The following is a 22,237-nucleotide window of genomic DNA, read 5'->3' as shown; positions in this document are numbered from 1 at the left end:
CCTACTGGATAACAAACTCTAAGGCATTAGTTTTCTGTGTGTACTTTGTTGAAAAGGCTGACTTTGCATAATAATATTATTTCTGTTACTGTTATTGACAACTACTATTTATTGAATGCTTATTACTTGCCAGATGCACACATTGTATCATCTAATTCTCACAGTAAACCTGAGGGGTTAACAATATCAGGCCTATTTTGCAAAGAAGGACAATTAAGGATTAGAGAATTTAAGTAACTTGCCTAAGATTCAAGGCAAAGAGTGAGCAAGGTGGATTTTATTATTTCCTATGTGCATGGGTAAACTGAACTTTAGTGAGGCCAAAAGGCTTTTCCAAAATCAAATAGACTGTTAGTCCCAAACTCCCAATTTGTCCCTCCCCTCTCCCTCCCCTTTGGCAACCATAAGTTTGTTTTCTATGTCTGTGAGTCTTGGGATTAACAAAAGCACACTGCTATATATAAAATAGGTAAACAACAAGGACCTTCTGATAAGCAATATCTTGTAATAACCTATAATGGAAAACAATCTGAAAAAGGTTAGATATATGTATAACTGAATCACTGTGCTGTACACCTGAAACTAACACATCATTGTAAATCAACTCGACTTCAATTAAAAAGCCAACAAACAAAATCGAATAGACTGACCCAGGTTCCTAGACTTCCAGTGAGGTATTTGTTGCAGCTGTTTTCCATGTGGTTATCTATGGGTAGTTTATTTAAAATGTGTTTTCTTTTTAAAATATAAGGGTTTGTTTGGTTGATTGTTTTTCTTTCTTTTTTTTTTCTTTTTTTTTCTCGAGTGGGGGGATTGTCAGCTTCCTGGGCCACCTGTTTTGAACCAAATGGGACAATGGGCACAAATCATGCTAGAGAAATGACATTCTTTTCATGGAGAAGGGTATTCAGGACACTGAGTTGGGACACTCAGAATATGACAGGAGATTCCTCTTCCTTGGATGCTTTAAAACAGCTCATTGCAGGCGTGAGTGTGTGTGTGTGAGTGTGTGTGGTGTGAGTGTGTGTGTGTGTGTGTGGTGTGTGTGTGAGTGTGTGGTGTGTGTGTGTGAGTGTGGTGTGTGGTGTGTGTGTGTGGGGTATGAGTGTGTGTGTGTGGTGTGTGTGTGTGTGTGTGGTGTGAGTGTGTGTGTGAGTGTGTGTGCTGTGAGTGTGGGGGGGTAGTAGCTTCCTCTGTGGTCTTAATTTTTTGTCTTGACTTGCAATAAAATTTCAGGATCTTTAGTGTTATTCCAAACTTGTGTCCCACCACTTCTTGAAAAAAAATTAGAAGGAGCTGAAATGCAGAGTAGGGGACGTCCTTTGTAAAGTGAGGTTTGTTTTGCTTTGGTTGGGAGCTGCTGGGTGGCTGGGACGGCACCAGGAGGTGGACCTGCTTCTCACTGCAGACTCTCCTGTGATACCCTGCACCTGTAATCACAGAGACCCCAGACCACCGCTCGTGTGCGGGTGCGAGCACAGACACGTGTACCCGTGCGCCTGAACACTGCTGTCCGGATCGGCTTGGACACTATCCAGTGAAACTGAGTCACCAGAAAGGCAGGAGGGATCTTGCTATGATGCCTTTGTCCCTCTGGTGTCTTCCCAGGATGGGACGGGGCGGCTGCGGGTCTCTCCTTGACTGATAGGAGCAAAGTGCTACGTTTGCTCATGAAAAAGGACCAAAAGTCCTATGGACAAAAGTCCTATGCAGCAGCTGTCCTGCTGGGAAGAGTGCGCTTCTCCACATGAGCATATGCACGCGTGCACACACACACGCTTGCACACGTGCTTGAAGTCACTGCACACACATATGTGCACGCATGGACACGCACACTTCCACTGTCAGGTCTTAGTGTATGTGTGAGGGCTACTGCCATGGATGAGAACAAGACCTCTTCTCTCACGGAGACTGCGTCCCAGGAAGGAGAAACAGGTCACAGAGCTAGTTGTAATTTCCAGCAGTCCAAGAGCTGCCACCTGAGGCCTGCCTGTCCCCAGGACCGTCGGGGGGCTGAGCTGGGGCCTGCTGATCACGGCTCACCAAGAAGGTGGGCTGCTTCCAGCTTTGGTCCCTGCGGCCGCTGCAGGACTCTGGGGCGTTGCCATTCCTCCTGTGGGGACCTGGGACGTGTTTCTGAAGGTGCTGCTGCTCTGTGACCCTCTGTCTTTGGAGGCCTGCATGAGATGCCTGGAGTGGTCATTGTGCCTGTAAGAAAAGCCCAGGCATGAGGCTGCTCCTGCCTGGTGATCTGGTCCTGTGATGGGCATGTGGTCAGGGGCTGGGGCTCTGTCCTGGGGCCGGAGGTGTGGTCCTCCACACAGGAATGTTGGACCTTCACAAAGTCCTGCTTGTGTTGTCTTGTTTCATCCTCTCGATGAAGTAGGCTTATCCCCATGACCCGCCTTTATCTTGACCAGACAGAGGTGGGGTGGGTTATAGAGTTAGAGCTACAGTTGTCCTATGGATGTTGAAAACATCCCACGTGTAAATACTATGGGTTCATCTGAAGGATTATAACAAATGGGTTTTTTATGTTCTCAGGGGCTAGGACAATGAAATGTCTCTAAACGTGACAGAATGGTAGCGAAGTGTCCAAAAGTTTGGTGTCCAAAGCCTCAGAAGAGGCTGGATAACAAATGCACGGAGCTATCACAGACCCCTGGGCTGGGAGGAGGGTGGGCGTTCCCACCAGGTAGCCAAGGATGGCTGATAGCATCTCTCCCTGGGGAGGATGGACGGGGCGCCCATCACTTCCCTCCCCCTGGAGTAATTCTGACAGACGACACCAACACACTCAGTTACTTCTGGGAACGGTGAAGTGCACACCTGCCTGTCCGGCGTGACAGATAAATGAGGCCGTATGGGATGGACTTCGGCCAGGGCATCTGGGTTGCCAGAGCCTAAAGAGGCATTTCTGCCACCTCTGAGTCCAGAGCTGTGTTCCTCTGATCTTCTAGGGCTGTTCGTGGGCACACGCCTGCTCCCGTGCTGGCGTAGCAAGCCCACTTGGCCTTCTGCCGCTGTTGGGTCCCTCCCAGGCTTGTTTCAGACATGGCGTTGCTAAGCCTCCGTTGTCATGTTTTCCTTGGTCATGTGGTCAGGGTCTGTTTTTACCTTCTCAGCTCTTCGTGGCCCTTACTTCTCCCACTGACATGTCTTGGAGACTAGACTTATCCCCAGGACGGTGGTGGCAGTGATAGGGAGGACCACGTGGACAGGGGTGGCCGAGGGCTCACCCCCTGTTGAGGTCACACTGGGTGATGTGTTTCAGGTGGGAGGGAAAGAGGACTCACCCTGGAGATGTTCTGCCTGGGCCCCTGAGGATGAACGCAGGCGGGGCTGCACTCAGACAGCTTTGCCAAGGGACCTCTCCTGCCCCTTGGGTTCTGGGAGCTGGGAGTGTAGCCCCTCCTGCGGACGTTGTGCTGTGATGTGGTTAAGGTCAACAGAGCTACTGGGGCGGATGTAACTTGTGAACGTCAGGATTGTGTAGGAAAGACATTGGGTTGGGATGCTTGTGGAGTTTGTGTATGCAGTGGGTCAGCATTTTGGGCAGCTGCATTTTCAGGCTGGATTCACTGCATGTGGTCATTTTCCTGTGGCATGTCCCTTGGACTGGCTTTGTCCTTGGGCGGCTCTCTGACGCCTGGGCTCCCCCCTCCCCTCCACGCTGGCGGCCCGTCTCAGCTTGGGAGCACTTCCATTACAAGTTCAAGGGGCTGTGGCATTCAGAGAGATGCTCTCCATGGGGCCCTGTGTTCACCCTTGGCATCACAGGAAGGGTTGGGTGGGAAGATAAGGGAATCGTGTGATGGCCCGTGACATCCAGGAGCACCAATGTGGAGAGACTGCCTGGTCCCCACTGGGACAGCGCCTCCTCCCTGTGCTGTGCTCTCACTCCCTCACCTTCGGCGACTCCTGACATCATAGTCATCCAAGGCCGGCTGGCCTCTGCCTGGAAGATATGCAGCACTTCAGCATCTCTGCGTTACCCCTGCCTATGTATTGATTACTGTAATGGTGACATCAACAAGTAAATGTATATACTTATATATTCATTGGACAAAACTCAATCTGGATAAATGGAGTTGCTATCAGTTCCTTTTCTAGGAATTAAATCAAAATGGAGCTTGAAAAAGCCTTAGCGTGAGCTTCCTACATGCGGTCCCCTGGAAGGCAGAGGAGTGGAAGGGCGTGTGTGGTTTCTGCACCTCCCCCTGAGCTGCCTCGCACCTCCATCCCCATGGCTTCTTTACCGTGTACTTCTTGGGAAAGTCTTCTAAGCGAGTCTCTGCATACTTTCAGGAGCCATTCCAATGTTGCATGCTTATTTTTTCCTTATATTCAGAAAACTCAGGAAACATTAATGCAAAACATGCTTTTAGGTATCATTAACATTGGAAGTCCTAAAATGTAAAATTCTAAAAACAAGCACAGGATATTTAATGTTCCCGAGCTCTGCTGTCTTTTCTCTCGTGCACTGCATTTTAAAGGGACCTACAGTGGCTGGGCTGGTTTCACCATACAGAATTGGTGTTGTCAGCAGACAGTTCACGTTGGGGGATGGATGGTGCTGGTGTTAAACGGGATTTCCCGACAGGAAGAGACAATTAGTAATTGCATTTCATCTCGAATCTTATTTGTGTCTGGTTCATTATTTTTCTTTGATTTTTCTGAACATTCTTTCTATTGTCCTACCTAAAAAACAAATGAAAACCCAAGTGATCTTTAATCCTTAGACCCCAGTGTGCCTTTATTTCACAGCTGTGCTTTCCGGAGCCATGTCTGTGCTCCTATTTTTGTCTTCTCATCCCACTCCAGGAAGCTGCCTTGAGAAGGACTCCATCTGCTTTTATTTATTTCTTCTTTAATTTTATTTTTTTCAATCTTTGGGCTGCACCGCGCGGCATGTGGGATCTTAGTTCCCTGACCAGAGATCGAACCTGCGCCCCCTGCATTGGCAGCGCAGAGTCTTAACCACTGGACCGCCAGGGAATTCCCCTCCGTGTGCTTTTTATTGTCACATCCCAGGGCTGTGCTTTTCTACCCGTTCTTGCCACTGTATTTGGCCACGCTGGCCACCTGCCCTCCCTTGGTTTGGGTGACGTCATTCATATCTGCGTCAGCCCACATCTTTCCTCGCTCCATCTTCTGTTCTAATACCAACATCCTGACTGCTATTCACAGTTTTCCCTTCTCATTCTACACATTCCTCTTTGATGGTCTTATTCACATACTTGGCATTTATTACGGCCTAGCGCTGTTGCTTCTTCAGTCTGTAAGGCCGGAAATCTCTAAGGTCTAGAACCCTCTATCCAAGTGCCTACTAGATGAGGCCACTTGGATGTCCAGCAGCAACTCAAATTCAACTTGTCCAGAACCTGGTCCTTTTCTCTGCCCTTAAACACCCTTCTGTCCCCAGTTTCCTCTCCTTGGATGGCATCATACGGTGCCTTGGATGAACTCGTCACGAAGATGCTGGGTGCTGTGTTTGACTCTCCTTTAGCCCCCACCCTCCTCTCCACTTCATCACCTGCCACTGTGTTCAGGCTGCCTCCAGTTTGCTTTTGTTCAAGGCCTCTTCTTTCAAACTTGCCACTGTAGCAGGAGGTCAGGCCTTTACTGTTTCTTGCCTGGACTCTTACAGTAGCTAACTGTCCAGTAATGAGCCTCCCATCTCCACTGCCCTACCTGGCGCCATCACGGCGGCTCTCTCTGGCCTTTTGATCTGATCATATCCCTTCCCTGTCAGCATCTTCCAGTTCTCCTCCTCTTTCTGTCTCATCCATCATGTTCAGGATGAAATCCAACTGCCCGTCTGGTCTTTTATTCTGCTTCTCCTCTCCCCACCCTCCTGAACTGTGCGTGTGGCTCTGTGAATAAGTCATCTGCTCCTGTCTACTTGACTTTGTGAATAGGGTTCCTTTTCCTGGATGGCCCACCCTATGTGGGAAATTCTGATTCCTCTTCCCAGCAGGTGAATGTATTGCCTCCCTAACTTTCACCTCCAGGGTCAATACCTGCTCCCCGCCGCCTCCTCCCTCATTAGCCCAGGGGTCTGGGAGACCAGAGAGGGGCTGGGGCTGTTCACCAGTATCTATATCACATCATAAGAGCAAGTACCCTGTCCTGAGCATCTCACCTGTGCCAGGCCCAGGCCTTCATGCCTCACCTTGCAGGAGTACATTGTGCCTCAAACCTGTGAGTAGCTAGTGCCACTGTGCCCATGTTAGAGATGAGGAAACCGAGGCTCAGAGAGGTAACTAGCTCTTCCCGAGATAACCTTGCAAGGAAGCCAACAGAATTTAAACCCAGACAACCTCACTCCAGAGCCTGAGCTCTCAGCCCCCTGCAGACTGTCCCTCTGCAGATGTGAGCCCAGCAGAAAATTGTCCCTGAGTGGGTAAACATTAAGTGGGGAATTTAGTAAGCTATGAGCCGGCCAAGCTCATTGGGAGGTATATGGGGGCAGGAAGGAACCATGCTCTGGTCTTCCTAGGAAATAATAAGAAGAGCTGCAATTCAAATCATTTTTGTTGTAACAAGTATTTCTTCTAAAGTTGCAAATCAGTAAATTTACAGTTCAGCACAGAAAATTAGTTAAAACCCCAGCATGCTTGTTTGCATTTGTATCTACGTACATACTATTGGATATATGTGAATATGTATTTATATGTTTGTTTTTGAATTATCGTTGTGTATTTACATGGTGACACACACACATATGCGTGCACACGTGAGTGAATTATTTTATAAGAAAACAAGTGATTTCCTCCCAGTCAAGTAGTCTGACCCCCTCCAGATGTCAGTTTCACATTGCAGAGTATGTAAATGTAACACGCAGTGTCACAAGCTAGGAAAACAAGCTTCTAGCAAACAGAGTTGCATCTTGGTGGGTCTCCTGCTGACTGGCAACCCGGTGTCCCCTGCAGATTGCAGAGAGATCCTGCTTCCCATGATGACGGATCAGCTCAAGTACCATCTGGAGAGACAGGAAGATCTGGAGGCCTGCTGCCAGCTGCTCAGCAACATCCTGGAGGTTCTGTACAGGAAGGACGTGGTGAGTAATGGCGGGGCTGCCTCTGTGGACCCTGCAGCAAGTGTGGGCCTGCGATCCCCAGGGGCCCCGGCCTCCCAGGACCAAGTCACGTTTGATTTAGTTAAAAAAGTATGGCCTGAATTTTAAGGGTTACCCTTTCTTTTTCTCTCTGTAGAGTTGCATCCTCATATTATTTTTTATTTATGTGTAAAGCATGATGATTATATTATCACATGTGCTTTTCAGCACTGAAGATACTGTTTTATGTTTGTTTCCTGTGACTTCTCAGCCAGGTGGCTCCCAAGACTTAGATTTGATATTTAAGGTCAAAGGCTTTGATATTAAAAATTGGAAATAAACAAAGGGAGGCTAATTGCCTACTTTCTTTCAATTATTATTTTATATTTAATAAATAGATAATATTATTATTTTATACATGCATGTAGTTGTTGTTGGTTGTTTTAAGTGCATCTGAGAGTTTTGAGAAGAGCAGTTCTCTGCCCCTTTTCCCGGGTTCCTCCCCCCACAGGCAGTTTTTTTCTGTGCTTTCTTGGCTATTTTTTTTTTTAAAATGGTATTTCCTTTTGCATTTCTCAATTGTATGCTTATTCCACTGACCTTCTGTCTTAATCAAAAGCTGGTGCAAGCACATATGGAAACATCTGACCCTATGCTTCCCTGACCCCATTGTACCCGCTACATTCATTTGGGCACACGTGTGCACACACATGTAAAGTCATTGGTTCTCCAGGTGTGTCTGGACAGGTGTACAGGGCCGTGTCTGTCTCTGCCTCTAGCAGTGGCCAGATGGGCCAGGACTTTAAGTCAGCAGGACTTTCTCTTAGCTCTCCCCCACGTGACCTCCTGCCACCTCCCCAGTTCACACACACACACACACACACACACACACGCGTGCACGCGTGCCTGTCCTGCCCACTTTCTTGCTGCACCTGCTCATTCTCTCAGAGCCTGGGTGTTGCCCTTGAAGAAAGAGATAAGGTAAAATAATTCATTGGGATGGTGGCTGCATCCGCTCTTCCCATGCTTTGCCTTTGAAAGGTGTTGGAAGCCTTAACCCAAAGGCCAACCTCCAGGGGTCCCATGCCAGGCCTTTTCCTTTTCTTATCAGATGAAAGGTTGGGAGTAAAGAGGTTGTGTGGCCAAGCCTCACAGAGGAGGTAGTGCCTGCCTGGCCTGTGCGGAAGCATCCAGAAAGCCCATTTAAACGCGTTCAAAGTTCATGAAGAAGAATCGGCAGTCCCATCACACACAAAATAAAGGAGCAAATTCTTACTGATAGAAGGTTCTCTGGCACTCTGAATTTTAAGTAGTGTGCTAAAATGATATTTAAACATTTGATTCTATGTGACTGTTCCCCACATTATTGGGATCTGACATGCAGAGCCATCTCTGTTTGTTATCTGTCAGCCTTCCATTTACAAATGGCCAAGTGTCTTTAGAAAACTCATTGGTGAGCTAATCAGGGATCATAAACATTATATTGTTTAAACAGATTTGCTTTTATTTTTAAGGTTTGCTTCAATTAAATTACTATGATTATATAACACATTATCATTAATGGACTATAATTAATAAAATGCCTTGAGTTTTCTTTGTGAAGGCTTTTGCCTCTGACAAGGGCCATTTTTCCTCTCGTTAAGGGTTGTAATTGATTTCCTCTTTACAGGATAAATGGATTCAGTGACAGCTGTGGGACTGGCATGTTAATGACTGTCTTAGGTGGTGGTTTATTTACACTGGTGTGTCCTCCTGCAGGGACCAACTCAGAGGCATGTCCAGATTATCATGGAGAAGCTTCTCCGGACAGTGAACCGAACCGTCATTTCCATGGGGCGGGATTCCGAACTCATCGTAAGTGCTCGGTGACACGCGCTTGTGGGTTTCATTGTGGCTGAGAGCATCTTTCCCGGGAAAGTCATTCACTCTCAAGCCCGAAAATCCATGTGGTTCTTTTCCACCTGCCTTTTGAAACTAACCGTGTTGTACTACGATATAGCAAGCAGTTGGGATGCATTTATTTACAGTCTAGTAGGTTAAAGGTACTCATTTCCACGATTCTGTAAGTAAGTGTCAAAGTTGAAGAGTAACAAACCAACGTTTGGTTCTAGTTTTCTCATTGCTTACTTCTAGCAAAGGATGCATATGTCCTTCTAAGTCCTCATTCTTATGGCAGTTTCTTTCTGCGTGTTTACATTTAAGATGCCATTAATAAAATTTTATGAAGGACCTTAAAAAGGAATTGAGGCACTCCGACTTCGCTATTTAATGTCTACTCTAAAGTATTGTAGATGTCTTGTCTTGTTCAGATTGTCGAGACAAGGAATGGTATCTGTTCTTTTTCTCAGAGTTCTAACAATAATTTAGACAGTCTTCCCATTTTCATATTATGGTGATTTTTTCCAGAGTTTGCCACTCTCCTCCTCACCATCATTATTCTTAAATTTGGTTTCGTGGGCAAAAGATGCATTTGTAGGTCCCATTTAATTTCTTTCATTTGTAGTACATGTTACCGTATAACTAAGTTTGGTGGATCGCATTTCAAAAAAATAGCTTTCCTAATCACAGAACAGAAAATCCAGTTGGAGTCTTCGCTGGCAATCAGACTAGGCACATTGGTCTTCCTTGGGCGATTTTAGTTCTGTCTGCGTAGCCTGGGAATGGATCAAGTACAGTGACCCGTCTATCTCCATCAGACAGCAAAGCAAGACCGGAGCGCTGGACTTGTGTTGGTTTCTGCGGCTGCATCACAGTAAAGGATGCGGTCTGTGGTTTTGGGTGAATCACAGGAGAATAACTGCTGCCTTTGTATGTTTCCATCCAGTAAAATTGCCTAGTTTATGTCTCAGAGTTTTAGCACATGTTATGTGAAGATTTTCCTTTTTAAGGTATATGTCTTTTAGGTTTGGATTATAGCATGCATAAATTAGGGAATAAAATATTTCCTTATAAATTGGCGTTGCTTGCAGTGGACTTTTCCATTACTCTGTAACCCTCACTTGCCTCTTCATGCTCTTCATCATAACGATTCTTTCCTGTAATCTGGAAATGCTTTTGTATACGTGGGTAGAGACTGAGCCCTGTGGAGGAAGAATTGGGGTGACTCCAGGGGCACCCCCGGGGTCCAGTGTTCCTGTCTTCTTGGGGTTGTGCCCTGGGTGCCCCTGGAACACTCTCTCGTTGTGGAACTCAAGAGGGCTTTAAGTAGAAAGAATGAATGTGGCTTAAAGTTGAACCAAGTTTGGTGTCATTCTGCTAAGACCCCTGTTGGAACAGGCTGGAGCAGAGGGGCTGAGGCGACATCCTGGCTGTCATGGAGTCACAGTGAACGTGTTGGGCACTCACGATGGGCAGATGGAGGAGATGGCCGATGTGGAGGCCAGTGAACTGACGAGATGGTTCTGTCTCTGGTTAGGGGTGTGTTCACTTGGGTTGTAAGCCCACACTGGCCAGCAGTTGAACTGGGGAGAGGAAGGCAGGGAGGAAGCCCATAACAGTTTGGATGGGACCTTAGCCTGGGGCAAGATTGTAAGACGTGCTCGCAGCTCAATCAGAGGATCTAGAATGGAGCATGGTGACTTCTCTCAGACCATGTGGTCCCGGATGCCTTTGGGAAATTTCTCATATCTCAGACATAGTGATAATAGTGGCGAAAGTAATAGCTGCTCCTCACCGAGAATCTGTGGACGTGCTGGGCACTGTATAATGAATGGAGGATCCTCACTTAACCCTCCCCTTCTTCGTGCATAGGCCCCTGCAGAAATGCCTTGCAGAGAGATGGGAAACGGTCCCAGACCCACAGCTCGCGTGGCGGCGCTTGTGGGGAGCCCGGGTTTGGCGCCAGAGCTGGCTTTCCTTGGTGTCTTCTGTAAGACTGAGGCTCATGATGCTGATCTCAGTGGTGGTCCAGGAGGTCCAGAGGAGGACTCAGAATTCCTCCTGGTTCTGCATCGTAGTTAGTGAGGCAGCCGCCCAGGGAAATAAGCACCTTTTGCCCTTTGCCACCTTCAGTCGTTTTCGTGGACCAAATGTCAGGATGTCCTGGAGGAAGACGGGCCAGACCACGGATCGGTTGCCCCTTTCCTGAAGGGCTTGGAGGAAGCCATGTGTCCTAAGGAACCCTTAGGGGCGCCTGGGAAGAGTCCTTGCCCCTTTACCAAGGGGGCATGAAGTGAGGACCCAGGCTCAGTCTTACCTAGCTGTGGCCCTGCTCCTACTGCATAGGTGGTGGGGTCCGGGGCACCGTCGGGGGCCGGGGGGCACTAGAGCAAGCTGCCTACATCCAGGCGCCTCCCCCCACCGCCCTGTCCTTCTCCAGCAGAAGTCTCCAGAAGCAGGAACAGGATTGAGGTCCTAAGCTAACTCCTCCCAATGCCAGCATCTCTAATGTGGAGCCCAGAAATTCCTTCCTAAAATGAACTAGGCCGTCAGGGAAGGAATCTCAAAAAAAAAAAAACAAAAAACAAAACAAACAACTGAATATACTGTAATTATTTAATGAGTGATGACAGCATTAAGATGTTTTCAGGAAGGACATTGTCCATTTCAAATTGGAGATGTTCAGAGACTCTTTCCGTCGTCAAGGAACCACGAGTCCCCTTTGTGGCGTCCACCGAGCAGTGAGACTGAAATGTTGTCCTGCTTGGTGAGCTGAGCCTTGCTTTCCACATGGGCTCCCATGCAGATTTATGCATTAGCTTCTTAACGTCACTGTTGTAGCTCCGTGAATTTAGATGAGAGGAAGATCTGGGGAAAAAAATATCCCTGACAAGGTGGCCAAAAAACTTAATCGGTGGCCCTTTTAGAGTGGAAGAAGAGCAGAAAATGGTTTATAGGCCTGTTTGGGCGTAGCTATAACATTCCATTATACCACAGAGATTCCAAACCTTATGTGTTTGCTCCTCTTTTTTGCATCAGTGGAATGGAAATGGTATAACTGTGAATCAGCTCACAAATTCTAAATAATCGCTGAAAATGGACTTTAACAATTTAAGTGATTAAAAAGGTTTTGAATAGCTGTGCTTCACTTAATGGTTTATTTCATGATATTGTCAACAGTAATAGAAGCGTGACCTCTCTTTCCATCAAAACAAGTTATTCGTTGGGGATCAGTTGTGGCCTGATAGTTTCCCCATCTGTTTATATATGGAATTGAGAAGTGGGGAGCTTCACACGCCATTGGCTAAGCTGTGATGTACTGTATAAGCGTCTTCTTTTAACTGTATCTGTGGTACCTTACAAACACCATGCAGTTGGTTATATATCATTTGTTTTAGTTCATTTTATACCTTTCAGCTTTATATTTGAAATGGGCTATTGGAATGCATCTCAGGCAGAGGATAAAAATATGCCATGATCCTAAGTATTATAGTTTTTTTAACAAATAAAACTCCATTTGGCAAGTGTAGGATTGTAGATTGCGTGGATGCCTACAGCAGGCCCTAACACAGAAGGCTTGCAGTAACCTTGCCACAGAATTAAGATGCCATTTTATCTTTATTCCAGGATCGTCTAATGCTATAGAATAATTGAGTGAGGTGCTGAGCTTTACATTGTCTGATTTCAGATTTTATTTTTCTCTTCCTCTTTGAAAAGATTTCTAGGCCATCAGCGTTGGGCACCTTCTTGGTCATTGTGTACGGCTCTGAGCAGGGGGCCGTGGTGGCTTAGGTGCTCTTGTCTGGTGGGCAGGTGACATGGTTACCCCCTCCCTTGACCCCCCCCCACCAACACACACATGCCTGTGTCTTTGCTGGAGTAAGTGCTGTAAATAAAGCTGGGTTGAGAGCAGACAGGGTGAGTAGTACACGTGACCCTTCCTTCTCTTGTGATATTAGCCTCTGCTGCCTCTTTCAGATAATCAGATTTACATTCTGTTAATGGGTCCTTTAAAAATGTAATTGAGTGAGAAGGACTTTTAAAGATTTTTCTATGGCCTGGATACACACCAGAGGACTGAGAATTACTAATTCACGAAAATGAAAATGTGGCCTTCTTCAAAAGAAAGGTTCCCTTGGAAAATCCACAGAAGTAGGCTTAGGAAAGGGAAACATTCTTCCTGCATTCTCCACTTGTTCTTGTGACCACCAGACCTCCTGATTCCCTAGACTCAAGTGATGGAAGTTCTTTTGTTTCTACTCCGAACACCAGCTGTAGGGGACGTAGATGGGTGCGGTGTGTTTCATTGTGACAGCAGCACCATCGGTGGGGAAGAGATGCTGCTAGTGAAAATCCACTGATGTCTTTGAGCCTGCGTGATTTATAATGACCTGACATACTTCTTCATTTAAAAGATACTGTAATAGACTTGGTCTCCCTTTTACCAAGACTCATCATCAAATATTTACACAAAGATGTTATTTCCCCATGCACGAACATTCGTTTTGCGATATTTATTCTAATGGACTTTACGTATGAATGTGCTTTTAACAAAATGCTATTCTTAATCTTGCCTTGCAAAAGAAAGCAATGCATTATAAAAGTTTCAAGTGGACAGTATCTGGTTTTTCTCTGTGAGTGTTGCAAAAAGTGTCTCTAACTTGTATGTTTGTTAATAAACCTACTTAGAAAACATCTGACTTCCAGAAAATCATCCTATCACAGGTACACGTGTGAGTTGTGATGACTTTATAAATTCATTTCCATATGGTATCGGTATAGCAATTTTTCCTGCCTTTCACATGTTTCTGTGGCCGTAGTATTTTTTCAAGGTTGGTCACTGACTGTGGATTTACTGCAGAGGAAATGAAAACCATATCATTACCTGGCTAAAATATGCTGTGCAGTTCTTGCATATTCATCCCAAACCATATCTTAAATTAATTATTGAGCTCCTTAAAAGGCATTATGCTGCTTGCATATGACCTTCTCATCTGCCAAAACGTATGCTGCGCATTATAGCACGATGAGTTATCCCTAGTTCACAAAACAGAACATTATTTCTGAATCATATAGTTCTTCTCTTCCGGTAAATAAGTTGGTTGCACACTTATCCCATGCCAGATGTGCCAGTGGTAGAGCTTTTCTAGATAAAAGGAGATATATCAATGTCGAGGCAGCTGCTATTATCTTTAGGTGACACTGCACCAGTGACACTGTCTTCCTTACTAGTCACGTCAAATTTTATTCGCTGATAAAAATGCTCCCAAAGAATCATTCCAGCTGTGGTGGGCTTTGTAAACGTGTTGTGCCCTCACAGACAGGGTGGAATGGAGGAGTTCATGCCCATTTCTTGTATTTTGTCCTTGCTCTCTTCAATAAGAAGCACAAAGCAAGCACTTGAATTTAATGGTGTGTCTTCTGAGTTGGAATTGAGGATTGTGTATCTGCCTTGCCTATGATGGTACCCCAAGGAGAATGGCTTTGCAAGGTGTGCTCGTTGTTGCTGTTTGCGATTGCATTCGGCCTGGTGTGGGTCCATGAATGATGATGCCATTTCTGCCACACCTCAGGTCTCCATGGCAGCGGACACCTTGGCAACCTCATAGGATGCGGGAAACTTCTGCCAACTTCATATGCCCTTTCCAAGATAGCGAGGTTTCCCCACACCTTGATTTTCTCCCCAATTTTACTCTGCTTTAGGGGAGAGTCTGAGATCGAAGGACCAGATGCAGAGGCCTGGGACCTCTCCTTGGAGGCTAGTCGCACACTTTCAGAATGACTGGTGGGCACCTATGTGGCAGAATGCCCTTTGTTGGATCTAGTTATTGATAAGAGAGGACCTCTGAGGCTGCACCAGTATTCAGCTCACAGATAATTGTAGAACGTGACTTGGAGTTTTTTCCCCCGGTGCCCCGGGCATTGAGTCTTCCTCTCTATCCTGTACGTGAGCTGCACTCACCCACTTCTTTCCCCAGAGGAACTTGTGAGGCAGTGGGAGCCTTCCCTCTCAGCCCCATCCTTGCTCCTGCACCTTGCAAGTGGACTCTGCTATTGCAGAGCCCAGGAAAGGGGGTGGTGACCTCTCCTCTCCTAAGTTTCCAGGGGGCCCTCTCCCTTGGGAGAGGAGGTTGGTTTGGGCTGGTCTCCGTGGGAGAGGCAGGGTGCTCAGTGCCACTGGGGCACTGGTCCCCCACCCCGGGGAGGGAAGAAGAAAGGAAGGAGGTGGCCGACCCCCTGGGGCTGCGGACCTGCTTGATGGATGATCTAGAGAGAATCTGTCTCCAGGGGGGCATGACAGGATTTGCCCTGGAAACACCAATGTGTTCAGTTGTCCCCCGGAGGGTCTTTAAAAATTAGACCTCAGCCAGATGCTGCTGTGTACGGTGCCCTTTGCCCTTAAAAGCCATCCTGTTCTCCTGGCAGCTGAAGCCCATGCCAGGGTGCGTGGTCTGGTCAACTGAGTCTGAGCTGGATTTCAGCCCTGCCCCCTCCCCAGCCAGGCCAGGCCAGTAGGCAGTGCCCACGCCCCTTCTCCTCTCCCAAAGACCCGATGGAGTTCTCTTCAGCCCGAACATCTTTCCTTTATTATTATTTCCTCAGATTACTTCTTTTTTCCCAAATTATTGAAACCACGAAATAAGATTAATAGCCACACAAAACATGACCTTTGATTTTTTTTTATTTAAAAATTAATAAAGAACTTAGTGACAAGTATAATAATTTAATCTCTATACGTAATGCCATGTGTACATCTACATATGAGGGAACACTGTACTTTTTACCTCGGTTTTGTATCAAAGATTTTACTTAAATCTTTCTAAGAGAAGAGTCATCATCTGTTAGGACACATTGCAGTTAAACTATGAAATGAGTTTGAAAATATTTTTTTTTCTATTCTGAAGACAGTTTCATTTTTAAATAGGAATTTGTTTATCTTCAGTTTCCTTTTTGATTCTGAAAATATTAACTTTTTTTTTTTTTGTCTAGACTGCTTTCAAACAGTGATGTTAACTTTGTTTACTAGATGTCCTCTTGTTTAGACGGAATTATGGTACTAATCAGAGAGCTGCTAACACCCTTATTTCAATTCACTGAGATAGTCGGGATTCTGAAAACACAAGGAGAGATAGCTTGTTGCAAACATTTTTTATAACTTTAGTTAAAAACAGTAGAAAATACATGAAACACATTTTTTTAAATTTTATCTCTACATGAAACAATTGCACTTCCTTCATGGTACAGGATCAACTTAGCCTTCCTCTTGCACAAAAGTATTTCTCAATTCTGTTAACTGATATTCAAGGATTTGTATCCTCATGTATCGTGTCCACAAAAGATGCGTGTTTTTTTTTTTAATTAAAGCACACATCTGTGATATAGTTTGAGTAACCTCCAAAGAATGCTTACATGAGATACTCCTGTCACTTTTTTTTTCAAGTCCACTAAGGTCTTTCTAGAATCAAAACACTTAGAATGAAAATAGATTTGCTGTTGAGTCAGGAGGAAAATGTGTGGCAAGAAATAGCTCCAATCTGAGAAGCACAGGTAGATCCTTTCACTAAGGCCGATCACCTTATTGGCATCTGGTCAATGAGGTGTGCGTGTGAGCACGAGATTAGATAAGAAACGGTTGGACAGAGACCAGAAGACTTGGTTTCCTTGTACATTCACAAACGACTCAAAATTAAAGTTGAACCAAAAGAAGTCAAAAGAAGATCCCTACTTCCTACTGTGAAAAGCCAAAACTTGATAGACAAGAGTCCTTAATAGACTAGGGGCTTTTGATTTCTATAAAAAGATACTTGCAAAGGTGCAAAGGAATGAGTGAAAAAATAAAGGAACTAAGATTTATATTGCAATGTGTAATCAAAAGAGAACTCGAAGTGTCACGATTTATTTAAAAAAGACCTAAAAACATTTGATTCACAGCTTTCCCCTAGGTATGTCATTTAGTACAACTCACTAATAGGTTAAACGTAGGTGACGTTAGTTGGTTTGTTGGTAGCAGCTAAACTAAGCACGCGGTTTCTCTTTGAGATGGTCAGATCTTCTACAGTTGTTACAAAGCATAACGAATTGTATAAAACGTCTGGCTGAGCTTTCATGATGAACAGTGTCTCAAAGATTGATCCACAGAAACACTTTCCGGTGGCAGAGAACGCCTGTGATTTATTGGTGACTGTATTATCAGCTGTGTATCTCCACGTGTGTTTTCAAATTCTTGCCAGGATTTATCATTTGGCCTTTGGGTACCAAAAGATTAAAAATGAGATCTATGAAAGCTTAGTGTCCGAAAGCTCTGACCCTGTCAACTTGCAGTGATTAAAGGCATGTCCTGACTTTGGGGGACTCCTGGCTGGGCATTTGGAGGATGAGCAGTAAGCCTGTCGCCGGTCTGGAGTTGAAGCAAACGCTGAATTTGAGGTTTCAGTGTGACGCTGAGATGTCACTTGGCTTAGCGCTACAGCACATGAGGCAAATATACATATAGTCACATTTTAGAGATTATTCATGGTCTCCGACCACTTGAAAAAAATTGTGCTTTCTCCGGAATTTGATGTGCTGAAAATTGCACTCGCCCCCCGCTTATTTGCAAAATTAAACATAAAAATGAAGTCCTTTGCAAACGTAAGGGCTACTTTTTCTTCTCAGGATTAAAAAAAAAATAAAGGCTTGAAAATGATTATGAGTTTTAGCTGTGTTACAGAGTGACAGCCCGCCGTTCTGCAGGTTGATAATGTAATCCTTGCTGATCTGGGGTGCGGGCATAGAATTTTTACTTATCATCTTTGACTATGTTAAGTTTCGTTTCCGGTTTTACATCCCACATCCACGAACTGCAAAGAACAGCAGGCAAGGTGTGACATGTACTGCTTCGCTTCTGTGCGTTGATCTGTTACAAAGGCCTTTTTGGTAAGCGGGGTGAGAACTGGTGGCGTCCGAGTCAGCCACCGTTCACTCCGTCCTATTCGTTTTGGAAAAGGATTTACTTTGAACTCCAGTGGGTTTTAAAGACGGCCTTTAGACTCCAAACACCATGAGTTTTAAAGGAACCAGAGTTTCCATCGTCCGTGCTTTTTAGATTCAGTTTTGGGTTTTTGCTTGGGAGTTGAGTAAGTCTCCTGAGAGTAAGGCGAGTGTGCGACCTGAGTTTCCTCGAAAGGATGGAGTTTCCTCAGAACTGGCTGGAGTTTGTCTTCTTGCTGCTTAAAATCTAGCTCCACACTAGAAAGAAAAGAGAGGGAAGAATTTAGTGCTTGGTCTTTCCTATATAAAGAGCTCCCTTAGAGACAGCAGAATTTGGTGCCATCCCAGCAGGGTAATGATCATTCGTATGATGTTTATAATGCCATTTGACGGTTCAGTGTTAAGCAATGGGCTATAATATGTTTTAGTGCTCGGTCACTGTGAACTATCTCAGAAAGTTTCATTTTCTTTGAAAAATAACTCATTTGCATTCATTGCCAACTTTTGAAGTTTTATTAATGTACACAGTTGGTGTGAAAGCATAGACTGTGTTTGTTGAAATGAGAATTGTGACATGTGAGTAACCCTTGTCCATAGACTGCACACATGTGCTTCATGGGACAGAGAGGTAACCGAAGATATGAGTGTTCAGGGGTCATCTTAGTGCATGTACACCAGGTATTTGGAAGCTCTGTGCAACTTTTCACAAGGTCAGAGAAAACCATTTATCTCACCTGAAACAGTTGTAAAATGAAGTGACCTTGCCTTCTGGTCTCCTTTGCAAAATCTCACCTGCCTAAAAAACTGGTAAGAGCCCAAATATCCAACATTGGGGAAAAGAGTGTGTTTTATCAAATCAACACCATTGAATATCACTCAGTTAGTTGTTCGCAAAGATAGTTTTCCAGGCAAAAAGTTAGATAGTGTTCGGTGAAAATGTGCAAACATGTAGCCACGGGGAAGGACATTTGCCAGCAGTGATAGGGTTTGTGTTAGAACGACAGGGTTAAAGCTGGTTTTCTTAAGTCTTAGGAAATTTCTCCTGAGAATGCTGCAGTTGGCCTAGAGTCCTCCCATCCGTCCATGGCTTTGGCAAGGACCATTGTTGACCCCCTAACTTTGGGTAGGACCCCCCTGCTCCAGTGTCACTCTTCTGTGATCAGCCCAGGGGCAGTGGGCCTCGCCTCCCTTCTGGTTCCCTTGCCTGTACCCCTAGAAGTTGAACCTGGGTGCTGCATCACACCAGGCCTCCGGAGATGCCCACTCTGTACTCCTTCCATTTCTGCTCTGGATGCCAGTGGAAATGTCAGTAGATTTCACTAAAGGCTCAGCAGTGACGATAATACATGAGCTCAGAACATTTTATATCCAGCGGAACTGTAAACCATTTACAAACATGATACCCTATTGATTTAGAGAACCATTAATCCTAGCCACATTTTGACATTTTGAAAAGACAAAAACAGCAAAGCTGTATTATCTGGAGTTTTAAAAACAAGTTCAAGACCCATCTAATGGACCGTTTTATGCTTTAAATCCACTGTTCCATTTTTCTTATCATCAATGACTGTATTAGTGAAAAAACTAAAAATATTGTCAGAGAAGTTTATGGCTAGTTCTCCCCCTGTTCCCAAAACAAAAATTATTTTTCCCCCCTCATTTCAAAGGGCCTCTTTGAGTTATGCTGCAGTTTATAGGAAATAGAATAAACCCCCGTGAACTCATGACTTGCTAATCTAGAACAGGGGATAATGTATTCATGGTTCCTCTTGGGGACAGTTGTGAAAAGTGCAAATCTCAGGACGTGCTGCCTTTGTGAAACACCAGCCTCAGTTATCGTTTCAGTAGGAAGAACAGGGATTTCCATCCTGGCTTTTTCATCTGATGCTGTGGAGGGGGGAAGGGGGGGAGTGGGAGCTCAGATAAATCCCTTAACCTCTTTAAGGTTTGGTTTCCTTCACTTGAAGGGGTATAATAATTACTGTCCTGGTCTCTTACTGAAAAATGGTAAGGATCCTCCCCACTCCCTCTCTCCTGAAAGAAAGAGTTTCCTAAACTATAAGATGCAATTCAGATATTATTTTCTCCTTATCGTCTGTTGATCACTGATTGTATAATGGGGACAAGAGCTAACAATGATTAAGAAATACCTATTCAAGAATTCTTCAACTTGGACATTTAACAAGGAAAACAAGAACCTTGCCACTGAGTCTGTAAGACAGTGTAGCATCCAGTATGGTATTTTAGGTACAAAAGAGTAATTTTGTCAAGGTGCTTGGTTAGTATTGAAAGCATGATCTCCAGATCATAACCATCTCAATAGGCCCAGATAGGTTTTGTGTTATTAGATCAGAGGGTGGGTGCTAGCATTTGCTGGGTTAACAGTACAATTCTGGGTACCTGTAATTATTGAATTCCCATTAAGCTCCTACACTGGGAATCCTATTATTAACCAATTTATCACACCGCAGAACCACCGCTGTAATCACAGCGTAATCTAATCTGAGTTCTTGTTAACAAAATGACTCGACTTCATCTGTCAGTTGATTCCTATCTGCACCCCCCCACGACCGAGAAGCTGCTGCCAGGAGCTGGTGTCTTCGTGGAGGGAGTGTGAGTGGCCGTGAGCGCCCGCTGGGAGGTGCCTGCAGTGAGGTGACCTCGCGCCCTGCGCCTCCCTCCCGGTCTGTAACCCCAAGTTGCAGTGCACCTGCTTGTCAGGTGATGTCTGGGTACCAGGGGATGCTGTGCCCTGCTATCAGCTAGGAATAACGTGGCTCTGTCCAGTGCTTTCCACTGGGGGACTTTTCTCCTTTAGGGTGGATCACACCAAGTCACGGGGGTGAATCTGAAGCAGACAGCTGGCTGGAGAGGGCAGTGTCCGAAGGTTAATAGTCGGGCCGACTCTAGCTGACACAGAGCAAAGGTCCCTTCAGTCTTAGCGGCCAAATGGCCAGAATAAAGCAGCACCTGCTGCCCTGGTCCGCACAGAGGACTTGGACAGAAGCCAGCGGTGGACAGTCTAGGGCACTTGGACTCTGTGCCCAGAGCCCCTCCCTGTTTAACACAGCGAGCTGTCCAGATAGGGCCTGGGAGCGGGGGATGGGGGGTGGGTGCTGCCTCGTGGAGAAGCGATGGCCCTCGATTTGGGCTTCCACACTGATCGGAGGGACACGGGGTGCGTGTTGGCGGGGGTTGGCTGCAGCTGCCCGGCAGACGGTGCGTGTGGGCACCGTCACCGTCTTCAGGGCTGTCACTTTCTCCCCTGTCCGGAGCACGTGTCCTGGCCACTCCTTGCCCCTCTGTCCCCAGGCACACATGACCTCCTTACTCTCTAGCACCTACTGAAAGCTCCCCCACTCCGCTCCTTTCTTCCTTCTTGGCACTCACTACAGATGATTGCATTTGTCTCCGTATCATTTTGCCTCCGTCCCCCGAATGCGGCTGCTGTGACGAGGTGACTATTGTCCCGTCTCTGCTCCCAGCACCTACAGCACGGCCTGAATCGCGGCAGTTGCCTATGTAATACTTACAGAATTAACGCATGAGCCGTAAAAGACAAGTCCCGTCTCGTCTTTCGTCCCCGTTGCCCTGGGCTGTTCTGTCCTGGTCGGTGATGTTGGCTGTGCCCCCTTGCTCTTCCCCCCCATCGAGCCCCCTCCTCACTGCCGGTAAACAGGGCTTCTCCCCCAGGCAGCACTGTTGGACCCACTCCCGGTGGAATCTGTGGCCAGGCTCCCTTCTCTCAGAACTTAATCGAAGAAGATGCTGAAACTTTTGTTGCAAAACACACACCAGGATCTGTTTGGAGCCTGCCTCCCCTGCTTCTACTCCTGGCTTCCCCTTTTCTGGAAGAGTCTGTGGTAAAATCTTAAGATGGGTGGGGTTAGCAGGGTGTGGTCAGTTGTGCTCTTCGAACCCGGGAGTCTTTTGATTCCCTTTCCACTTTTCCGGTGGGCTGGAGGCCCTGGTGTGGTTTTCTGCATGATGCTGCTTCTAAGCTCCGTCAAGGACAGTGTACCTGCCCTGTGCGGTTTGGACCTGCCTTCCCAGAGCAGTTCCAGCTCAGAGACTTACCCGCTAATTGAACAGGCAGACAGGAGCATGTGTATTCCAAGTCTGGCCTCTAGACCTTGTCCTCATCTCTTAGGACTCGGCTGGGGGTTGGCACAGCTTCCTGCAATGTCCAGGGTCTCGGGGTCCGGCCGCACACGAGGCTGGAGGCTGCTGGTGGTACCGCCCGCCTCCTGCAGGCCAGATCTGGCGTTTGTAGCGCACCGTCGAGGGGACACACGCATCATGCGGAACACTTGCACCTCCGAGGATAAG

The 22,237-nt window shown here is 46.1% G+C and overlaps 2 protein-coding genes across 3 annotated transcripts in view; one reads left to right on the top strand and one right to left on the bottom strand.

Moving 5' to 3' along the window:
• Positions 1–22,237, top strand: part of DOCK1 (dedicator of cytokinesis 1) — a 518,791-nt gene that overhangs the window by 191,228 nt on the left and 305,326 nt on the right. For both annotated transcript variants that reach the window (XM_061183775.1, XM_061183829.1), the window contains exons 26-27: positions 6,936–7,063; positions 8,819–8,914. In XM_061183775.1, coding sequence (XP_061039758.1) covers positions 6,936–7,063; positions 8,819–8,914 — 224 coding nt within the window. The remainder of the gene's footprint in view (positions 1–6,935; positions 7,064–8,818; positions 8,915–22,237) is intronic.
• The window catches only part of INSYN2A (inhibitory synaptic factor 2A), a 36,165-nt gene continuing 31,913 nt past the window's right edge, over positions 17,986–22,237 (bottom strand). The window contains exon 3 of the mRNA XM_061192161.1: positions 17,986–18,166. Within this exon, the coding sequence (XP_061048144.1) occupies positions 17,986–18,166 (181 nt within the window). The remainder of the gene's footprint in view (positions 18,167–22,237) is intronic.

The sequence above is a fragment of the Eubalaena glacialis genome, chromosome 1, assembly GCF_028564815.1.
Source record: "Eubalaena glacialis isolate mEubGla1 chromosome 1, mEubGla1.1.hap2.+ XY, whole genome shotgun sequence".
NCBI lineage: Eukaryota > Metazoa > Chordata > Mammalia > Artiodactyla > Balaenidae > Eubalaena > Eubalaena glacialis.
Note: the sequence above shows the minus strand (reverse complement) of the source record. Positions and strands in the feature narration are given on the sequence as shown.